The sequence below is a fragment of the Abramis brama genome (assembly GCF_963993115.1).
Source record: "Abramis brama genome assembly, chromosome: 22".
Classification (NCBI taxonomy): domain Eukaryota; kingdom Metazoa; phylum Chordata; class Actinopteri; order Cypriniformes; family Leuciscidae; genus Abramis; species Abramis brama.
Genome location: NC_139984.1, coordinates 29,412,673 through 29,437,336, shown reverse-complemented (window position 1 = coordinate 29,437,336; position 24,664 = coordinate 29,412,673). Strand labels below are relative to the sequence as shown.

At 36.1% G+C, this 24,664-nt stretch overlaps 1 protein-coding gene across 4 annotated transcripts in view; it reads right to left on the bottom strand.

Moving 5' to 3' along the window:
- The window catches only part of scube3 (signal peptide, CUB domain, EGF-like 3), a 120,255-nt gene that overhangs the window by 55,894 nt on the left and 39,697 nt on the right, over positions 1-24,664 (bottom strand). For all 4 annotated transcript variants that reach the window (XM_084099083.1, XM_084099085.1, XM_084099082.1 and 1 more), the window contains exons 3-4: positions 20,292-20,417; positions 10,446-10,580 (exon numbers count right to left, since the gene is read on the bottom strand). In XM_084099083.1, the coding sequence (XP_083955209.1) occupies positions 10,446-10,580; positions 20,292-20,417 (261 nt within the window). The remainder of the gene's footprint in view (positions 1-10,445; positions 10,581-20,291; positions 20,418-24,664) is intronic.

Sequence of the window (24,664 nt, the reverse complement as noted above, 5' to 3'; positions counted from 1 at the left end):
ATAAAGCAAAGATTACTGGAATTTGTTTTACAAGAAAATACTAAGATCTATTAAGTACTTGTATATTAAGATTGAGACTGTACTGTTCAGTTACTGGAAATTATTCAAATGATCAATGATTCAATGGTTCAGAGTCATTTATGATGGAATCTTTTTGTTGACATTTTCCATATAAATGTGGAGGGAAAACTACAGAATGAATTTAAACTTTGTAACTTGTTAGATTGGTAAAAAAAATGATTGGAGATCATTTGAGTATGTTTTTAAAAGAAAATTATATTTCAGTCTTTCTTCACGTTTTAATGCAATGTGTTACTTTGCCATTTCTTTATTTGGTAACTTTACAATGAGGTTTCACTTGTAAACATTGGTTAATGCATTAGATAACATGAACTAGCAACAAGCAATTCATTTTGAAAAGCATTTATTAACCTTTTTAACGTTAGTTGGTAAGAATAAATTGTTTATGTTAGTTCACAATGCATTAACTAATGTTAACAAATACAACTTTATATTTATAATACAAATTTCCATTGACTAAGATTAAAGGGTTACTTCACCCAAAAAATGGAAATTACCCCATGATTTACTCACCCTCAAGCCATAGATGTATATGACTTTCTTCTGTCAGCCGAACACAATCTGAGTTATATAATAAAGAATATCCTGGCTCTTCCCAGCTTCATAATGGGTGTGAATGGTAACTGAGATTTTGAAGCCTAAAAAAGCTCATTCATCCAAAAGTAATCCACATGACTCCAGGGGGTTAATAAACGCCTTCTGAAGCGAAATTATGTGTTTTTGTAAGAAAAATATCCATATTTATAAATGTTTAAACTATAATCACTGGCTTCCGATAACGGCTGTACGCAAGTCGAGTTCCGGCGGAAGAGCCAGGATATGTTTTACTGTAACTCAGATTGTGTTTGGCTGAAAGATGAAGCTCATATACACCTAGGATGGCTTGAGGATGAGTAAATCATGGAATAATTTAAATTTTTGGTATAATTTTAATCTAACCCTTTAACAAATGTAATAGAAGTATTGTTTGCTATTAACTAATATAGTTAACTAATCTTAACAACACTAGGCACGTTTCCATTACAGATTTGCGCAAAACTTTTCAGATTTTTTCTAAATGTTGCCAAAAAACTATTGCAAAATGACAGCGTTTCCATTAACTGATGTTATGCGACTAAAACTTCATTTTTTCCTCTGGCGATGAGTCATTCCAAAAATCATAGCAATGGACGTTGGTAGGTTTATGTATATCTCAGCCACTGCACTGGCCATTGTTATTAATCAATGGAGACGTATGTGTGTTATCCAGTCATTAATGGCAAGGAAAGACCCTTAGCCTATACTAGTGAGCGGCACATAAGAGGTGTTTCTGGGTGTTTCTCCCTCATATCTGCTCTGAGGTCTTGATTGTGGCTTATCTTTGAGGTCTAGAATCCATTATTCCTGTAATTCTTTTGTCTTTTACGAATTTAATAAAGAACTCTGTCTCGTATTCTGTCCAAACACACTGCGTCATCTACGTCAGGTGACTGTAAATGCGCATTCCATTGCAGTTTTGCGAAATATTTCTTTTTCGAATTGCCTGAAAAACCTCCTCAAGCTAGAGCAAAAACTTTTTTGCGATAAATGCGAGTTTTTGCGAAATTTATGTTTCCATTGGGCGTATTTTCAATTCACAATTTCAATTTGCGCAATTTGAAGGGTAATGGAAACGCGGCTAATAAAACCTTATTGTTAAGTGTTGCCGTGAAATTTCACAGTAGTTGAAAACAATCAAATTAGCCTAAACATCCAATATACTAACAAATACTGTCTCTTCCTTTAACTGTTCTCTAAACTGCTCTGCTCTTCCCTTTGGAAACTATATTACCAGGAGCCTAAGGCTTCATGCAAAGAAAAGGGTAAAAATTCCACTGTAATATCAAAGCTATTTCTTAAGGAATTGTCGGATCCAGGTCTCAGATCGGCTTGCCAACACTAACAGCGGTCTGACATGAAGGACGCGCTCTGACGTCTCTGTTCTCTTGAGTAAGCGGCAGGTTTTTAACACCTCTCTGGAAGAGTTGGCGCAGTGAAAAGCTGCACTGATTGGCTGTCGGCTGATGTGTAAACACGACTCTTCTCACATCTCCTGAACCACATAGACATGCTTTCTTCCACAAGACAAACAGCAGACCTATGGAGTGTTTTGTGTGTGTTGTGTAATACAAAGTTGTTTCCAAACAAACATGAATCGAAAGCCATATCGAAGTGCGCCCAACAGCGCAGAAATGGTTCACAAACAGAACACAAAGAAAAGAGCAAATAAATATAACATATTAGCAGGTTTGAAACAAATATAGTCGTCTGTGAAACTTGTTCTGCTCAATTCACAGTTTAACAGATGAAATAACACTACCTGAGAACATTTAAACCCCAACACTTGCTCCTGAAGCATATCAAATGCTCAAACTATATTGAGGCCAGTGTGCTGCAATTTCCAAGAATAGAGAACACTGTGTTAACCTGTGACTTTATGGCATTCATGTAACACGTCTAACAATGTTTTTTTTTTTTTTTTATGTTCAATAAACTATCTGACATAAGATCTCAAAATTAATAATTGAATTGCTCATTCAGCATTTTTTTTTTACAAAGAAATTGCAGTGTTGACTGCATGTCAAGATCTTTCAAATATATTAGCAAAATTATTGTAAGAAATATTTTAAGCCTTAAAATGTAAGCCTTATTTAAGATTTACGAATTTCAATTAATACTAAAATTCCTTCAAATTGAATTTAATAATCTGTACATATTATTATTATTATTAATTAATAATATTAATTATTATTAATAAATTTAAATGAGTAAAAAAAAAAATATATATATATATATAGCTTAATAAAACATTAAAATAAAACAGTATAAATCTTAATGGAACAAGAGAATGGACCATTTAGTTTATGTGAATCGTATTCATAAATTGAAACATATATATATTTTTTTTTTAATTCAATGTATGAATATTCATCACAAACTGAAATGGTTTGTTCCCTTGTTCTATTAAGATTTATACAAAATGTTTTATTAAGCTCTATTTTTTTTTTTTTTTACTCAGTTAAAATTCTTAATTCATAATATGAATAATATGTAAGGATTATTCAATTCATGTTGATGGAATTTTACTGATTTATAACTGAAATTCGTAAATCTTAAAAACAGGTTGAATTTTTTTTAGTGTATTATATACAATACTATAACACATACTATACTATATTATATTATATTATATACTATAATATCTATAATACTAATAAAAGCATTTAAAAGAATACAAAAATATTATAAAATATACATTGTTATTTGTTTTTATAATTTCTTTTAAATATTGATATTACTATTATTATTTTTAATATATTACGTCATATTAATATAATACTGATACATTATAAAAAAGTTATAATATATAGTTTGACCTGCTGAAAAGACATTATAAACTACTGTATTATACTATACTATAATATCTGTAATACTAATATAAATATTCAAATACAATACAAAATATTATATATGATTTTTTTATTGTCCATATTTATATTACTATTATATATATAAAAAAAATAAAAAAAATAAAATATATATATATAAAACTAAAATAAAAAAGTTATAATACATAGACCTGCTGAAAAAGAAAAGTCCACAACTTTCGTGAATGACATGTATTTTAGGCTAAATGATGAATTAATTTGTTTCCCAAACATGTTCGTTTGGAAAACGCTAGAAAACACATTTATTAGCTGACGACAGTCATAAACAGAAAAGGTTAATGTAGCAGTAAAGGTCAAAATTTGCTCACAGCACGCAGGGGAAAAGCATCTTGCACATGAATATAGGACAATTAAACAATTCTAATGGACCATTAAACATTTAACAAGTTGATATAAACGCCAGTGAGTGGAAACATGGAGACGAAGCGACGGTTATTGGATGGCTGCTGTCTACAAGCCATCCCACAGAAAGCAAGGAGCAAAACAACATTTAGATGAGTGTAATCTATCAGGACAGAGAAAAAAGTACAACAGAAAACCCTATCCACCATTTAACCAGCCTAAATTATGTTTGTTCAACCAATACACCAGCAGATCTGATTCTACAAGGCCAAGAAGGAAATAACATAACTGATTTGGATTTGGGTTTGATTACACTAAGTTCCAGAATGGCATTTAATCGAAAACCATTCAGGCTTGGCAGAGCTGTACCTCCTCTTCTTTCTAGCCCGAAGCAAAGAGATTTTTCAGTTTGATGAAGTTGTAAATCTGAAGAGAAAAAAAAAATGACTAGGCTTATGTTTGACACCTCAGGGATGGAGGTAAACTTATACTCTTAGATTTCCAGCACGCAGTGGAGTTGGACTAATGGTTAGGTCATTGGAGCCCTGCAGGCGCAGTTTAGCAGGAATCCTGGAAATTCTATGATTACATGTGACAAGCACCTTTGATGCCTGGCAATTATGAACTTATTTATATACAGAATGCGTTCCAAAAACAATCCTCACATGGTTTCGTAATGATGTGAACTCCAGCCTGCGTCGCTGGAATACTTGCGATTGGAATGGCCAGATTAGACATGTTTTCCTCGGAAACGCTCTCTGGGGTTTTCCTCAAATGAGCAATGTGCAAAAGAATTTAAAAATTATACTCACAATTATTTTGGTCAATAGTGAGATCAAAATTATTCACCATGATTGCTCGATTTTCATCTCGTGCATGTATTGTTATAAAAGTTATACAATTAGATAAATAAAAGCATAATTTATTTTAAACCATTCAAAAGTTCGGGGTTAGTAGAATCCTGAAAAAAATTATAATAATATGTTTTTTGAACAAATTAGCATATTAGAAGTATTTCTGAAGAATCATGTTATTTACGCACAATAAGACCAGACGTTTTTCATTTGGCAAAATCTAAATATGTTATGGCTCAGGTCCCTTCTGTTGGTTAGACATCCACCAAGTCATATTGTTAATAAGAGTGAAAGTCTTTGAGAATGCTCAACAAGACACATTGTTTGAAGAATCAAGACAAATGCAAGACAAATTACGTGCCAAATTATAATACTATAGGACTATCAACACCGCTATATCATAGCCAAACATATTCTCTCCATTAAAAAAACAACGAATATCACTTTGTACACAACAAAACATCAGATTACAGGAGTTAAATATGTTGCAAATGCAGTTTCACGTTGTGTAAATGCACATCATTTTTAATCAATGTGTTAATATGCAACTTAACATCAACAAAAAATTGAGCTCAAAAAGTCTCTCAATTACTTTAAGATGATGGAAATGCATCCACTAAACATTACAATACAGAACTACACGTGTGTGTGTTTATTATGTGAGCGACTATGTGTGTGTGTGTGTGTGAATACTCATGTAAGCCATATGTCCAGAGAGACCCCCTGAAACAAACGAGACTTTAAGACGAAGGGAGCAGTTTTTTATTACTAAGCAAACATTTCCCAGACCACTGCAAAAAAAAAAAAAAAAAAAAAAAAACACACATGGACTGACATTCATGAACTTTAAAAGCTATTTGTGTTGTGCAGGTGTGCGAAACCGGGGAAAAAAGCAACAAAACGGGAACTACAGTAAAACTTGTATTACAAGTACTTGAGACAAATCAAAAATCGATGTGAAATAAAATGAACATGATGGCATCCGCAAGCCTTTTATTCCTTCTATAATGTGACATTCCCAGGCAAAACAGAGTCTTTTTTTTTTTAAATAGGCCTGAGTTTGCAGTGTGTTGTTGACCAAAGCCCTGTTCGGACGGGACTAGTTTAAGGGCGTTTTCACACCTGAAAGTCCGCACCAAGGTCCGAACCAAAGTTCATGTTTGGATACATTGTATACATTCGGTTAGTTTTGGTTTGGTTTCACATTGCAATTATGCGAAAGAACTAAAGAACTTTACATGACGTACTTGCGTCCCGTCGTCATCATCTATGTGGGCTGCATCTTGACATTGATTGGTTTGTAATCGGACGTGCGCCTGACGTCAGCGTGTTGTCAATTCGGCGGGAAACTTTGACATGAATGAACAGACGCATATCGGTGCCACTATACTTTTATTATTATGGCATTACTCCCTGCAGCACCAACTATACTAGAGGCTAGTTCACATTCGCCAAATGAACGTCCTCGTTGTGCGAAGATTTTATCGTCGCCGGCAAGACGCAGGACAAATATGTATGTGTGTGTGTGTGTGTGTGTGCGCTGTGGGCAGGACTGACAGATCTGCACATAAATATTCTTCTTCAGTTGTTTAGGCTACGCGGGAACCACTGGAACTGTAAATGGTCTGAAAGTCCGAACCAAACAGAAAATGCTTTCACACTAGAAACGAACCAAACCTTTGTTCAGTTTGATCCGGACCGAGACTACCTCTTTTCGTCAGACCAAATTCCGTCTGTTTGGTCCGGACCGTGGTCCGGGGGAGGTTTCACACCTGTAATTTTGATTCGGGCTAAGCTGAAAAGTCTGAAAATCCGGACCAAACAAGGTAGGTGTGAAAGGGCCCTAACATGGAAAGGAGGGGTAAAGTAATAATCACCAGAGCTTCTCAGTGATTTTAGTCCTGTCTGAATGTGCATCTCAGTGATCATGACGGATGTCAGTAAAGATTACACAGACTTTTACCTTCTGGAAAATGGTCTGGAAAAATTACCTCAGGTGATACTGATCCCGTGCAAATAGACCCGCTGTAAATATGTACGTAAATATTCCGTCATTTCCTGTTTAAAAGTAGTTTTCCGCGTTTTTTCAAGTATGGAGACGCTTGTAAAAGCATCAGTTGTGTTCTAGACGCTGGAACGAGTCTGGCAAAACTCAAGTATTTCACACACACCATCAGATCAGAGAGAAGATCGACAGCACTTGTTAGAGGCACGAAACATCTTTTAGCGCTAGATAAGAGCCTATTACCAGCACAATCCAATCTGAAGTTAATTAATACATCGCTCGAGTGGACATAACTGTTTTATTTATATATAAATATAGGTTGTTTGCGCATGTGATATCAGGAAGCAGCGTAACACACACATGACGACAGGAGTGACGGCGATGTGCAAATCTCTCCCACTTCTGCTAGTTTTACTGAGATTTCTTATCCAGTGTGAATTGGCCATTACTATTACAGACGCCCTGTGGTAAAATTACATTACTCCATCCATCTACCCTTGTGAAGTTAATCCCATCCGAATAGGGCTCAAGACGTGTAGGCTAAAGGTCAAGCTCACCCTCCAGTGCATCTCCGAGACACGATGAATTTGTGCCGTAGAGTCTGATTGGACGCATGACCTTTGACATGAACAACAAAAGCTATAGCACGCATTTTCCCAGCGGTCAGTGACAGAACAGACCCCAATTCTGCATTCAGTGAGCGCCGGTGTGTTTGATTAGCAGGTTGTTCGCGTGACATTACTGCACTGCCTCGAGCAGACACAGGCCTTCATTTCCTACAGTTTTATTCTCCACTCGCTCTGCGTCCATCTGAGAGACTTTATCCATGATTTAAGAAAGTGTTTGTGAAGACAACCAGACAGCGCACACCACCACAGGTGCCAACTGAGCTGCAATGACACAAAATACATCTATATGTCTGGAATTCTTCTGCGAAGCAAAGCACAGATTGTTGACATGAGAAAACTCGATATATGAATTTATATCAACCAATAAATCTCCTATTTGCAAAATCTGAGGTTGAATTTTTTAATTACAATTATTTTAATGATGATTATAATCATATTTTACAAATATTTATATTAAAAGTAGGGCTGTGAAACGATTAATCGCGATTAATCGCATCCAAAATAAAGGTTTGTTTTCACATAATATATGTGTGTGTACTGTGCATAATTATTTTGTATATATAAATACACACACATGCATGTATATATTTAATTTTTTTTTTTTATTTATACATAAAATATTTATATTTATATATAATACAAATTATATATACAATATATTTAAGCAAATATTTCTTAAATATATACATGCATGTGTGTGTATTTATATATACAAAATAATTATGCACAGTACACATTCATATATTATGTGAACACAAACTTTTATTTTGGATGCGATTAATCACGATTAATCATTCCACAGCCCTAATTAAAAGTTAAAATGTTTTTAACAATATTAATATTTAAATAAAATGTAAAAAATTTGTTAAAAGTTTTAATATTAATAAATATTTAAAATGTTTCATATCAATACTTAAAAATTAATGTTAATATTATAGAAATATTTTAAAAAGTGATATTATTACTATTAAAAAGTTAAAACGTTTTTAATAGTATTAACATTTAAATAAAAAATAAATGAATTGTTTAATATTATACAAATTAATATAAAACTAATATTTAAAAAAACATTGGTCACATTACATACAGGTAAGCAATTAAAGCATAATTTTTATCTTTAAATTAAAACATTTTAACATCGCTTTTTAAATTGTTTCTAACATTTTAAAATTGTTTTTATTTTCAAATTATTTCTTAATTTTAATTTGACATTTTTAAGTTTTTTAATAACTATAGCTAACTCATGAACCCAGTTTTGAGAATCCCTGCTTTAAAAGAAAATAAACCAGCGGCATACAACGTTCACGTAAGTGTTGATTGTGTGATTTTTCTGTTTGACTATCATCCGTCAATCCGTCAGCACACCGGATGAAGAATTACGTCACTCTGTCGAGTTGTCACACTCCAGTATCTGAAGCACATTGTGCTGCAACAATAACTGTAATAGCAAACGAAGATCCCTTCGTTCTGATCACAACAGAAGTATCCGGCTTTTCCCAATCAAAGCGTTTGTGGATTTATGGTGCCATAACCTCTTCTCCAAGAGGTTTTAATCTGGGAGCAATAAAACTAATATTAACATGAAATATGAGGGATTAACAACGGTATTTATCAACCTCATTCCAACAGGGAAAAACCCCGACAGAATATAGACAATAAAGGCCTTGAAACATATGATCCAAGACTCAAATAACAGTGTGCTTATGAAACGCAAACATTGACAAGTTCATCGGGCCAAAAGCTTCTCCTGAGATTCGGCTTTGAAGAGAGAAGCGGGTTTACACTGACATTGTTAAATCTCAACATAAACATGTTCACAATCAAATACATGCTTACTACTTACTGAATACTATGCAGTATGTGATGTATACACACTACTATTGTTTAAAAAAAATAGCGAGTGAAACAAAAGCATGCTGTCACCAGTGTTGTACTTTTACCTAAAATTAAACTATTAAAGTTTTTGATAAAATAAAATAAAATAAAATAATAAAATATACCAAACTAAAATAAAAATAAACCAAAATAACATAACATAGCATAGCATAGCATAACATAACATAACATAACATAACATAACACAAACCAAAATAATAAAACTAAACTATATAATATAATATAATATAATATAATATAATATAATATAATATAATATAATATAATATAATATAATATAATATAATATAATATAATATAAACCAAAATCATAAAATAAAAATAAACCAAACTAAAATAACACAACAAAACCCAGAATCAAATCAATCAAACAAACAAATAAATAAAAGATGAAAAACCTACACTTAAAAGAACTTAAATGAATATTAGAAATGTTGCTACTGCAACTAACTGGAATATAATACGTTTAAGTTAAAGCTAAAACTGAATAATAATAAAAAAGATAAATATAAATAAATAAAATAAATATTTAATAAATGATCAAATAAATATCATAAAAATGACAAAAGCACAGAAACCTACTAAAACCTAAACTAAAAAATGAACATAAAAATAAATGCCAAATCAATAAATAATATTAAAATAACACTGGCTGTCACATGACCATTGCATATGAGTGGTATCAAGTGATTTATTTATGCAAATTAAATTGTCATTTTACATCTTTGATTTAATACTCCAGTCAAATAATGATACAAAAAGAGATTCATCAATTGCATTATGAGACACAGTCGTGTTGGATGCAGTTTGCTCTGTTGTATAATGCACCGTTAAACAAATCTAGTAGGTCATCCAAATATTTAATGACGAGAAAAAAGACATGCTGTGTACATACACATACAGTACTATTCACTGCACTGTAAAAAGTGTTACTACTTACTAAAATTTAGCAAACCTGTTACCTTAAAAATAATAAGTAAAAAAACGTAATGCTTAATTGAAAAAATTAAGTTATGTGAACTTGACAAATCGACATTACTTAATTTTTTCAATTAAGCATGAAGTTTATTTACTTAATAATGGATTTCCTCAATCTTTTTTACGGTAAGTCAACTGATCACTTTTTCCAGTGAGCTCACAGATGTTAACTCATGCTGATATGCGCTCTCACCTTTGGGCCTCTGGATGCAGGTGTGCTGGTTGTCGGACAGCAGGAACCCGTCTCGGCACCGGCATTCATAACTCCCCATCATGTTGACACAGATCTGCTGGCAACCACCGTTTCCTTCCGAGCACTCGTCCACATCTGACAGGAGACAACACGTGAAAACAGTCAGATCACCTCAACTGTGTGATTATAACTGTGCCTATTCATTTATAAAAACGTTTAGGGTCGGTAAGATGTCTTATGCTCACCAAATATACATTTATTTGATGAAAAAATACAGTAAAATCACTACTATTGTGATATATTATTATAATACAAAATAACTGTTTTTAATGTGAATATATTTTGAAATGTAATTTATTCCTGTGATCAAAGCTGAATTTTCAGCATCATTAGTCCAGTCTTCAGTGTCACATGATCCTTCAGAAATCATTCTAATATGATAAGAAACATTTGTGTTATTATCAATGTTGAAAACAGTTGAGCTGCTTCATATATTTTGTGGAAACCGTGATACATTTTTCAGGATTCTTTGATGAATGGAAAGTTCAAAATAACAGCATTTATTTTAACATCATAACTGAGTTTACTGTCACTTTTGATCAATTTTAATGCGCCCTTGCTAAATAAAAGTATTCATTTCTTTTTTTAAACTTTCTTCATAATTGTATTTCTTCATAATTTTCATATAAATATAAAATAAATAAAATAATAAACATAAATAAAATAATAAACATAAATTTTAATAAATAAATTGCAAAAACAGTCTGTCCCAAACGCTTTTCCCTGTCCCTCATTGTTTAGTCTATAAATAATTTAAATAATAAAAGAAAAAAGAAAAGAAATAATTAAATAAATAAAACAATAAGCAATAAATACGTGCAACCAGATGTTCGAATAGTTCGAATATATGTGTTTTTTTAGAGGGAATATTCGAACGTCATTTTTGAGCAATTTTGACAGCCCTAGTAGCCAATAAATAATTAAAATAATAAAATAAAATAAAAATAAATAATGAAATAAATAAAACAATAAGCAATAAATACAAAAAGCCATAATTAGATATACAAATATATTGATATATTGCCATAAAATTTGGCTGAGAGGAAATAGGCAAAACACTTGGCCTGATTTCAAGGTTCAAGTCGATGAGAAGCGCACACACTCTGTATAACGCATGATGAGAGACTCTAGTGCCACTGACAGTGACATCAGGTGCATCGAGTTCAACCCGCTTACTACTAAAACTCAACTGTGTTCACAGCGAGGTTCGGCTCCCGTCAAACTGACAACTGTGTGTGTGTGTTTGTTCTCATTCCAGATGTTTCTGTGTGTCGTCTGCCTCTCTGAGGATGAGACCGCAACCTGATCTCTCCCTTAGATACGTCGCATCAGTGTCAGTCTGTATACACAAGCTTGCTCTTTATAAACCCTCATGCGAAACTAATTTTCTGTCTATTTGTCCAATGTTACTGAGGTCTTGGGATAGAGTTTCCAATCTAGGCCATTTTCAGCAGAGCCGAGGGAGGAATATAACCATTTCCCAGCGCTCTCATTACACACACACACACACACACACACACACACACACACACACACACACACACACACACACACACACACACACACACACACACACACACACACACACACACACACACACACACACACACACACACACACACACAATTGGACAATTGTGACACAAAGTTACCTGCATTACATTTTTTGGAACTAAAAATCCCGAGATGACAAAAATAGTTAATCAGAACATACTGGATGTTTAATATGCGTGGTGCAGGACCAATCGGATGTCATTGTGGGCGTGGCTGTTGAACGTATCAGAATTAGAAAGGCCAGAAACTTACTCTATGCAAAAAGTCAACGTATTGTCTTAGCATGCATTTGTATTATTGAAGCAGTATACATCAAGGCACTAGTTTCCTTCAAATGTATGAGTCATGAAATCTTATCTGTTGTTTTTGTCAACAGGCGACTACCATGCTCTCAATGAGAAAACTGACAGAATAAAGGGGACAATTTTAGGCCAGTTTAGCAATACTGAATGAAATGCGTTCTTGTGTTGCATTATAAATTACGTATTGACACATTTCAGAGCACCACGAGTGAAACCAAGCAGCTACAAAACAGCTAGAAGCTTAAAGGCCCACTGAAGTGCCTTAACGCGTAGCTTTGTACATTTTACATTTACATTTATTCATTTAGCAGATGCTTTTATCCAAAGCGACTTACAAATGAGAACAATAGAAGCAGTTAAACTAACAATAGGACAACAATGTGCAAGTGCTTTGTATGATGCGTTGACGTAATTTCCACTGAAACATGAAGCTAAGGCCTTTTCCCCCTTTTCACATAGCCAATAGCCAAGTCGTACTTGACAGCACCATGGAAGCGAATCTGATCACTGATGATACGTTGAATTCAATAGTAGAGGTGTGAATAAATTCTAGCCATTTCATTCTTAACCAACGTGCAGTTGAAAAATGGAAAAAAACTTGAGCGTTTGAGCAACCGAACACTCATCTCAAACCTATATTGCTCCGGTCGCTTTGGCCAGGTGGTGTTTATAGCATAGGGGGCGGAGCCTTAGATTCTAGAGAGCATTTGATTGGACAAAAGATGTGATGAGAAGCTGAAGTCCGCGGTGATGTCATAAAAACCTGTGATCTATTTTAGCGGAAGTGAGAGACTTGCTTGAAATTTGAGACTTGAAGTTTTGAATGCTTATATCTCCTAAATGCGAATTTTGTCATTGTTTTGGAAACACACCAGCTAAAAAAAACGTACATTTTAATTTCAGGAAGCCCTTGATTTTCTAGCAGGGAATATTTACAGTTTTGCATTCAAGTGTTACTACTGACGGCAATCAGGTGTGAGACGCTGAGCGTCTACGTTTACTGCTAACTTATCTGTCGGCCCTCCAAGCATTTGGAAACCATTTAACGTATGGCGACACCCATAAGGACTGCTAAACGTTTCCACAGAACTTGCATTAGTATATTTGCAAGTGCAGAACTTCACCACGAGACCCTGACGCTTCAAACCCCAAACACCTTGCTCCCGCAGCATAAACAAACCAAAGATTTCCTGCCGCGTTGAGTTTTGCGAAGCTCTCCTGCATTAGGGACATGTGTTATGTGCAGGCCGCAGCCGGCGTCCAAAGCAAATATTTGGAAAAGGAACCGGATTCTGGCGAAACCCGGAGCAGAGCTCATGCTATTTGCACTTAAAACATTTCTTAAAAATTCTCCTGAGAGGATTCATCAGTGTTGAAAAATTCCCTCTCTTTTTCTTTCTCTCATACCTCGTTCCGGTCCTTTCCCCAGTCAGTCCCTCTTTACCTTTTCCTCACTCCATTCCTTCCTCTGTGCCTCACTGAATGACAATCTATCACTCAAAATCAGGAGGAGATTATGAGGTTAAATTTCTTCCTAATGTTCAAACAGTACTTTGTATTTTTATGGCTTTTAATTTAAGACAATTTGGATAATTTGCTTAGCAAATGTCTATGTATGCAACCATAGTGGACGTTATCGAGTGCAGGGGGGCGAACCAATGAGGTTCATTCTTGTGTTACGCAGCACGTTTGAGCTTCAGCAAGAACCAATGAGGTTCAGTCTCGTGTTACGCAGCACGTTTGAGCTTCGGCAAGAACCAATGAGGTTCATTCTCGTGTTACGCAGCACGTTTGAGCTTCGGCAAGAACCAATGAGGTTCATTCTCGTGTTACGCAGCACGTTTGAGCTTCGGCAAGAACCAATGAGGTTCAGTCTCGTGTTACGCAGCACGTTTGAGCTTCGGCAAGAGCCAATGAGGTTCATTCTCGTGTTACGCATCACGTTTGAGCTTCTGCAAAGAACATTGGCTAAACAATGTATTTTGCAAACTGAATATTGCATATTTTCATCTATTTTATCTAGCCTATTGTATTGTTTCAACTGACAGCCGATGGGAATATCGTCCATTATAATTAATTAATTTATTAATTAATTATAATTAATTAATAATCAATTTATTTGATATTAGTTATGTAAAATAAATATAAATTAAATTGATATTGATATTTGTGGCTGTCAACTGAAACAAAAAGTAGGCTAGATAAAATAGATGCAATATTCAGTATGCAAATATTATGCTGTTGTCATCAATGCTGGTTACATTTTGAATGGTGAATTTTAAAAAAATATAGTGGGAGATTTTCCAACTTTAACCATAGAATGTCTTTTTAAAAAGTACCACACAATAGAGATGGCACAGCTATGGCCGAAATGATCCACAAAAAAAAGAAAGGAGGGCTGTTCGGGCTGAATTAATTGATGAAAATTGTAGAGAAGAAGAAAAAACTGGAGGATGAGGGACATCAATACAACACAAGCGCTGCAATCAGACTACCGTTTCTTGCAGTTTCTCAAAGATGCATCTGTGAGCAAATCGATCTGCAAATCAATCCGTTAAATGCTCCATACAGCACAACCTGCACATTGATTGCATGAAATAAACAGAGGAAAATCATCATTACGCATCAAGCAGGATTTTTCATCCCGTTTGGATGATTGTAACGCATTGTATCTGTGTGTGAGTCAGGCCTCTCTTTCTCTCTCGCCTACATCTTGTTTAAAATTCAGCTGCTATAGGCCTTTAACTGGTATTAAGAAGCGAGAGCACAATACTCCTGTTCTAATCAAATGAAACTGGTTACCTATAGACCAATTTCGAGCCGACGTCACAGTTACGTCACGGCGTTAGCTGGTGGCAAAACAAAGGGAAAACTGGAGGCGGCCAATATAAACCAGCACAGATTCGGCTACATAGTGAGCTTAAATTATTATTATTGTTATTAAATGTCATCTTGTTGTGTTGTTGGGTGCGAGAATCAACAGAGTGCAGGATCCAATTTTTAATTTTATCGCATAATGTTTTCTAAATGATTATGATTATTTGTGAATCATCTATGATTGTATACATTGTTTTGATTGATTGTAACTAGACTTTTTGAAGGACCTGGTAAGAAAGTGTAATCAAATACATAGTTAAAAAATGAATATGTTGTATCTGGAATTTTTATTTCTAGAAAATATTCTGATCATTAAAATTGCACCGTAATGTCATCTTTACATTGTCGTCTTCTGTCTGGCCATGGCGCTGGCTAGGCAGAACTGCGGATCGTAGGCTACCACACAAGTCTTGTACGTGACTATTTAGTACAGTTATAGGCATCTAAAGATTAATATGCCCTCAGTTTCTCTTTACGCTCAGTTTCTCTATCAGGTAGGTGTAGAAGTCAGGCCACTCAACCGGAGGTATTGTTAACGTTAATTCTGTCAGATCGTCCATCCATTGAATGAGCGTGTACGGGTCAGCCAGTCTGGGATGTCCGTTAAAATTAACTTTTGCAAATAACAATCGCGGTCCTGGACAGTGAGTGACCTTGCACATTAAGATAAAATCGGATTTTCTCCAGTCATTATTAAAAAACAAGCTAACAAAACATGCAAACTAACGTTAGTGAAGCGGCCAGGGGGATCGTTCTGCCTCCACCTAAGCTCCGCCCACAAAAAACGTCACCATGTTTACCAACTGAAAAGGGGTCTATACGATACAGAATCCATTACAACCCAGTAAGCAATTTTGCGTTTAAAATATGTCTAATAGCCGTCCAAACACAGCCCTGACATCTAGGCAAGTCATTTTATTTTTAAAACAAGGCAAAATTTGGTCTGTCAGTGAAAATTTTATAGACGTCTAACCATAGCCCAAGAAAAGACTAGTCATCTAGAACATGAACATGTCAAAGAAATGAAACCAAACACCATGTAATCACTGTAGACTTTGTTTACATGATGGAATAGCATACATCTCGCAAGTTATTTTGGCAAAAACGACATGTAACCAAATTCAAGGTTATTTTGGCTAGAAGTAGGTTACTCATAGCCAGACTATATCGGGTCTATAGTTAACCTAGATGGTGAAATGATAGCTACTGCTTGCTGGGAAAGTGCTGCTATATGTTTTCAAAGCTTTGCATGGCTTAGCACCAGAGTATGTTTCTGATTTAATCAGTCTCTATGAATCATCTAATAGGTCTCTTCGCTTAAATAATTGGCTACGTCTTACGGTTCCTCGATCTTGTTAAAAATGCAAAGGTGGCCGGGCCTTTTCTGTAGCCACTCCTTCCTCTGTCCTTAAAAACATCGCCTACAACTAGTGTGTATTTCAGCGCGCTAAAAACTCGTTTGAGTGTTTATGTCGGTTTGTATCTTCTTTTGTACAGCACTTTGGTTCTACATCGTGGTGTTGAAAGTGCTTCTATTGCTTCATTGAATAGTAATAAGAAATGTGATTAATGAGCAAGGTCAACTTTATTTTGCCTTAACTATGAAAGTAAGCAAAGATAACGTTAAGAGCAAATCCACACAAAAGAGTCTTTCCTGCATAGATTACAAGAGTTTTGACTTTCCTTCCCACTAAAAATATCATGGAAACAAAACAACTTCATATTCTCCGTCTGATATCAGAGTCAAACCGAGAACACACTAACCTTAGAGCACAAGTTATTTGGTATGCTAAAGAAACCTTGGGGATGGGACAGACTCGTAGTTAACAGAATACAGATACTTTAGAACTGGGTTGTTTATTTTACCCACAGTTCATTGGTGTAAATCATTCATTTGTGAAGAACAGAATGCAGAGTTACAAAAGAGTTAGTGAAGGGTGTATGAAAGATAACAGACCGGCTCGGATATCAAAAGCGGCTGCTGGTGGGCCGAGGGACAGCAGATATAGATAATTTCAGACCCGCATACATGAGCACAGCTCATCCATACAGTTTTACAAATGATCCTGAGTAAAACATGCGGCTGACGCTAAATAGATTGGAACAAATCATTGGTGTGTGTGGCAAGAACGGTTACAGAACAATTTGAGAATATATATATATATATATATATATATATATATATATATATATATATATATATATATATATATATATATATATATATATTTAGATTTTATTGACCGATATTGAATGCTCTCATTTTAATTAGTGCAGTCAAATCGATTAATTTTAATATATTTAATTTTAATATTATATAATATTTATATTCAATATATATTTCAAATATTAATCACCGTTATCATACACAACATATAGTGTTTGTTGTGTTTTCAGAAACTACGATACATCAGATAAAAAAAAATTCCATCATGGTTACTAAAGGTCTTTATTGATCCTGAATACTGTGAATATTTATCCCAAATTATACTTTATTACAGAAGATTTAATATGGGTCCCAAATATTCATTTAATATTAATATTTATTTCTATAAAAGTGATTTAAAAATATGAAATCTGAAATTGCGGTGGCAATGTTAATTGACCCTTCGCTAAGCCCCGCCCTCCTTAGTTACAGTTGCTATGCCTGACAAGCTTTCGCACCTCGCACGTCTATTACAGTATGTATGCACCGGTGTCAGACATTCCCAAGAAGATAATTAGTCATTTTTGGCGAACAGGTGAAATATCTGAGAGAGCAAGACAAAAGGGACTGCAGTATGCATTCGAGGGATAAATCCACGACATGATATGCAACCAATTAGAGAATAATTTAACAAAAATTTATGCTAAAGCCTATACTGTAGGTCCCAGCGCAAGCAGCAGCCGCCTCATACACTGACCATTCAAATGGGAAACACACAAATTGAGGAACAGCTATGTTCATGCACAGCAGGGTAAGTGAAATTTGAAAATAATCTAATAATTATAAATCAAACAGCTTATCCATAAATCAGACATTAGTCCGACCACTTTGCAATGATAACATTCTCCCGCTTATATTTTTAGCGCGCCAGGCTACTGATCACACGTCGTGGAGCAAACGTAGGTGTTTTTGTTAATCCTGTCGACATTTAGTTGTGAATGTGGCCTCCCACACTGCTTGATCCACGCCCGGCATTTCTCCCTTTGGGTTTTAGGTTTCGGGAAGGGAAAAAATTAAGTTGCTAAGCCACGATTGGCGTGTGGCGGTTTTCGGGCGTGGCTTAGCGAAGGGTCAATTGAGAAAGTTTAGAGAAATTTGCTTGAACAATATTCTACAAATCAATCACACAAATTTATTCCCAACTTATTGAACAAAAATGAAAAGAAATTCAAAACAACACTGCAAAAAAAAAAAGTTGCTGCCTTAAATTTTTTCAAATACAGGATGTTTAAGTCATTACATTAAACCGACTTAAAAAAAAAGTGTTGAATCTTGTATAACTTATAAAAACTTATTTTGATTAAAGTAATGTAAAACACATGTTGTCATAACTTATTGATTATATATTTTTTACTGTGTTTTGAGAATAAATTGTCAGTCAAAATCGATGCAATTATCACAAAACGTGCTAACTCTCGTTCTGATAAAAATCTGAGCTCGAGCTCAGTTTCGAGCTCTTCAGAAGAACCGCAGGTGACGGGACGATCCGGTTACTCCAGCAGAGCTAAAGCTGCCAGAGAAAACCTCAATACTTCAAAATGTGCTCCTAAAAATTGCAGACGGGACCTTTAAAAGTCTGCGAAGGGCTGAAATCCCAGGGTTCAGTTGTGCAGTTCAGCACCACGCAGTGCGAGTAAACCCACATAACCCACACAAACACTCACTGAAAACCACCCATTGGAAAAAAGCACATCTTCATTGGGCCGATTGTTCGACGCACCGGACATCTGTTTTGAGTTAAAGAGTCGGGGTCAGTATAAGACTGTAACCCCATGTAAATCTCCCAGACAAACACACACATTTCCCTTAGACTGATTTAACTGACCTGGAAACGACTGGGTATATGAGCCACCGAATGTAGAAAACGGTCTGAAAATACAATTAATACCACAGAACCGCGTGGAAGTCGGCGCACAAATCTGACAGATTTACAGTCCTCTCCCATTGGTTAACCGCATAACCCACTTCATTTTGACACAGAGGGTAGAGTGACTGTGTTCTGGCGGTTGGTGAAGAGTTTGATTAGACATCAGCCATTATAAGTTTGGTTCCAGCAATGATGGCGAGACCCACAAGCTTCTGTGTGTTTGTGTTGTGTGGGATGAAGTCCTCAGAGGACGGAGATTTGCGGTGTTAAGGAATGACCCACTCTGAATATTTATCCCAAATTATACTTTATTACAGTAGATTTAATATTTGTCCTAAATATTAATTAAATATTCATATTTATGTCTATAAAAGTGATCTAAAAACATGAAATCTAAACTTGCGGCGACACTGTTAAATGAGAATGTTTAGAAAAATTTGCTCGAACAATATTCTACAAAAAATTCCCAACTTATTGAACAAAAATTCAAAGAAATTCAAAACAACACTGCAAAAAAAAGTTGCTGCCTTAAATTTTTAAGTACAATCAACTTGGATGTTTAAGTCATTTCATCTTAAATGACATTAAACCGACTTGAAAAATGAGTTGAATCTGGTAAACAAAAAAAGTTGAAAATTGCTTAACTTAATTTGATGAGTGAAAGCAATGTAAAACACGTTGTCATAACTTATTGATTATATATATATATTTTTTACAGTGAAAAGATGAAACTTTATTAGGCCATTTTACATTTTATTAGACTACTTTTGACTTCTTGTGTTTTGAGAATAAATTGTCAGTCAAAGTTGATGCAATTATCACAAAACGTGTTGGTCTAATAAAGGTCTTTGAATTGCATTTCAGTAAACTCTTCTTCCTGTCACTCCAACTTAAAATCCAATCCACTAGCAAAAGGTGTTGTCTGAACATCTATGGATATTTTCCAGCGATTTTGGCTTAGGAAAAGAAGCGATATCTTACCCAGACAGTTGTGTCCATCGTGGGCCAAACGGAAGCCGTCGTAACACGTGCATCTGTAGTTTCCAGGGATGTTGATACAGTCGTGAACGCATCCTCCATTATATTCACTGGCACACTCATCGATATCTGTAGGACAAATTAAAAGATAAAGGGGTCACGTCACAGAAAAAAATTGTTTTTACATTTTACATTAATTTAAATGCAGACGTCTTGTGCATAAGAGACTTACTAAAGCATTAAATAAAATCTTACAGACTCCATACATACAGTGGGGAGAACAAGTATTTGATACACTGCCGATTTTGCAGGTTTTCCCACTTACAAAGCATGTAGAAGTCTGTAATTTTTATCATAGGTACTCTTCAACAGTGAGTGACGGAATCTAAAACAAAAATTCAGAAAATCACATTGTATGATTTTTAAGTAATTAATTTGCATTTTATTGCATGACATAAGTATGTGATACATCAGAAAAGCAGAACTTAATATTTGGTACAGAAACCTTTGTTTGCAATTACAGAGATCATACGTTTCCTGTAGTTCTTGACCAGGTTTGCACACACTGCAGCAGGGATTCTGGCCCACTCCTCCATACAGAGCTTCTCCAGATCTTTCAGGTTTCGGGGCTGTCGCTGGGCAATACGGACTTTCAGCTCCCGCCAAAGATTTCCTATTGGGTTCAGGTCTGGAGACTGGCTAGGCCACTCCAGGACCTTGAGATGCTTCTTACAGAGCCACTCCTTAGTTGCCCTGGCTGTGTTTCGGGTTGTTGTCATGCTGGAAGACCCAGCCACAACCCATCTTCAATGCTCTTACTGAGGGAAGGAGGTTGTTGGCCAAGATCTCGCGATACATGGCCCCATCCATCCTCCCCTCAATACGGTGCAGTCGCCCTGTCCCCTTTGCAGAAAAGCATCCCCAAAGAATGATGTTTCCACCTCCATGCTTCACGGTTAGGATGGTGTTCTTGGGGTTGTACTCATCCTTCTTCCTCCAAACACGGTGAGTGGAGTTTAGACCAAAAAGCTCTATTTTTGTCTCATCAGACCACATGACCTTCTCCCATTCCTCCTCTGGATCATCCAGATGGTCATTGGCAAACTTCAGATGGGCCTGGACATGCGCTGGCTTGAGCAGGGGGACCTTGCGTGCGCTGCAAGATTTTAATTCATGACGGCGTAGTGTGTTACTAATGGTTTTCTTTGAGACTGTGGTCCCAGCTCTCTTCAGGTCCTGCCGTGTAGTTCTGGGCTGATCCCTCACCTTCCTCATGATCACTGATGGCCCACGAGGTGAGATCTTGCATGGTGCCCCAGACCGAGGGAGACTGACCGTCATCTTGAACTTCTTCCATTTTCTAATAACTGCGCCAACAGTTGTTGCCTTCTCACCAAGCTGCTTGCCTATTGTCCTGTAGCCCATCCCAGCCTCGTGCAGGTCTACAATTTTATCCCTGATGTCCTTACACAGCTCTCTGGTCTTGGCCATTGTGGAGAGGTTGAGTCTGTTTGATTGAGTGTGTGGACGGGTGTCTTTTATACAGGTAACGAGTTCAAACAGGTGCAGTTAATACAGGTAATGAGTGGAGAACAGGAGGGCTTCTTAAAGAAAAACTAACAGGTCTTTGAGAGCTGGAATTCTTACTGGTTGATAGGTGATCAAATACTTATGTCATGCAATAAACTGCAAATTAATTATTTAAAAATCATACAATGTGATTTTCTGGATTTTTGTTTTAGATTCCATCTCTCACAGTTGAAATGTACCTATGATAAAAATTACAGACTTCTACATGCTTTGTAAGTAGGAAAACCTGCAAAATCGGCAGTGTATCAAATACTTGTTCTCCCCACTGTATGTATATATAGTATAGTATATACAGTACAATATATATATATGAGTGACTTTTTTTCCAGGATTTTTTTTAAGGTTTATAAAGCTTTTTAAAGCATTTTGGTCAGCCTAGTGGCTGTTGTAGATGTGCTATATAAATTCTATATAAACTCTTTGATGCATAGAAAGATCAAAAGATGTAAAATGCATGATGCGAATCTCCCGTTCCTCCACATCCCAAATCTGCTCTATTGGATTGAGATCTGGAGACTGGAGGCCGTTTGAGTTCAGAACTCACTGTCATGATCAAGAAACCAGTCTGAGATGATCTGAGCTTTATGACGTGTGTGTTATCCTGCTGGAAGTAGAAGATGATACACTGTGGTCATAAAGGGATGGACATGATCAGCAACAATACTCAGGTAGACCTTGGCATTTAAACAAAGCTCAGTTGGTACTAAGAGACCCAAGAAAATATCCTCACACCATTAAACCACCAGCAGCCTGAACCGCTGATACAAGGCAGGACAGATCGCTGCTTTCATGTTGTTTACGCCAAATTCTGAACCAATTATCTGACTGTCGCAGCAGAAATAGAGACTTATCAGACCAGGCAATGAATTGTAGCCTTAGTTTCTGTTCTCATCTGACAGGAGTTTCACCGGTGTGTGTCTTCTTCTGCTGCTTCAAGGTTTGGTGTGTTGAGTGTTCAGAGATGCTCTTCTGCTTCAAGGTTTGGTGTGTTGTGTGTTCAGAGATGCTCTTCTGCTTCAAGGTTTGATGTGTTGTGTGTTCAGAGATGCTCTTCTGCTTCAAGGCTTGATGTGTTGTGTGTTCAGAGTTGCTCTTCTGCTTCAAGGTTTGATGTGTTGTGTGTTCAGAGATGCTCTTCTGCTTCAAGGTTTGGTGTGTTGATCGTTCAGAAATGCTCTTCTGCTTCAAGGTTTGGTGTGTTGTGTGTTCAGAGATGCTCTTCTGCTTCAAGGTTTGATGTGTTGTGTGTTTAGAGATGCTCTTCTGCTTCAAGGTTTGGTGTGTGATGTGTTCAGAGATGCTCTTCTGCTTCAAGGTTTGATGTGTTGTGTGTTCAGAGATGCTCTTCTGCTTCAAGGTTTGATGTGTTGAGTGTTCAGAGATGCTCTTCTGCTTCAAGGTTTGATGTGTTGTGTGTTCAGAGATGCTCTTCTGCTTCAAGGTTTGATGTGTTGTGTGTTCAGAGATTCTCTTCTGCTTCAAGGTTTGATGTGTTGTGTGTTCAGAGATGCTCTTCTGCTTCAAGGTTTGATGTGTTGTGTGTTCAGAGATGCTCTTCTGCTTCAAGGTTTGATGTGTTGTGTGTTCAGAGATGCTCTTCTGCTTCAAGGTTTGATGTGTTCAGTGTTCAGAGATGCTCTTCTAATCTGCTTCAAGGTTTGATGTGTTGTGTGTTCAGAGATGCTCTTCTGCTTCAAGGTTTGATGTGTTGTGTGTTCAGAGATGCTCTTCTGCTTCAAGGTTTGATGTGTTGTGTGTTCAGAGATTCTCTTCTGCTTCAAGGTTTGATGTGTTGTGTGTTCAGAGATGCTCTTCTGCTTCAAGGTTTGATGTGTTGTGTGTTCAGAGATGCTCTTCTGCTTCAAGGTTTGATGTGTTGTGTGTTCAGAGATGCTCTTCTGCTTCAAGGTTTGATGTGTTCAGTGTTCAGAGATGCTCTTCTAATCTGCTTCAAGGTTTGATGTGTTGAGTGTTCAGAGATGCTCTTCTGCTTCAAGGTTTGATGTGTTGCGTGTTCAGAGATGCTCTTCTGCTTCAAGGTTTGGTGTGTTCAGAGATGCTCTTCTGCTTCAAGGTTTGATGTGTTGTGTGTTCAGAGATGCTCTTCTGCTTCAAGGTTTGGTGTGTTGTGTGTTCAGAGATGCTCTTCTGCTTCAAGGTTTGGTGTGTTCAGAGATGCTCTTCTGCTTCAAGGTTTGATGTGTTGTGTGTTCAGAGATGCTCTTCTGCTTCAAGATTTGATGTGTTGTGTGTTCAGAGATGCTCTTCTGCTTCAAGATTTGATGTGTTGTGTGTTCAGAGATGCTCTTCTGCTTCAAGATTTGATGTGTTGTGTGTTCAGAGATGCTCTTCTGCTTCAAGGTTTGATGTGTTGTGTGTTCAGAGATGCTCTTCTGCTTCAAGATTTGATGTGTTGTGTGTTCAGAGATGCTCTTCTGCTTCAAGGTTTGATGTGTTGTGTGTTCAGTGATGCTCTTCTGCTTCAAGGTTTGATGTGTTGTGTATTCAGAGATGCTCTTCTGCTTCAAGGTTTGATGTGTTGATGTGCTTTTTTGAGTTAATGTTGTCTTTCTATCAGCTGAACCAGTCTGGTCATTCTCCTCTGACCTCTGATATCAACCAGGCATTTTCACCCACAGAACTGATGCTCACTGGATATTTTCTCTTTTTCAGACCATTCTCTGTAAACCCTAGAGATGGTTGTGCGTGAAAATCCCATTAGATCAACAGTTTTTGAAACACTCAGACCAGCCCGTCTCGCACCAACAACCATGACACGTTCAAAG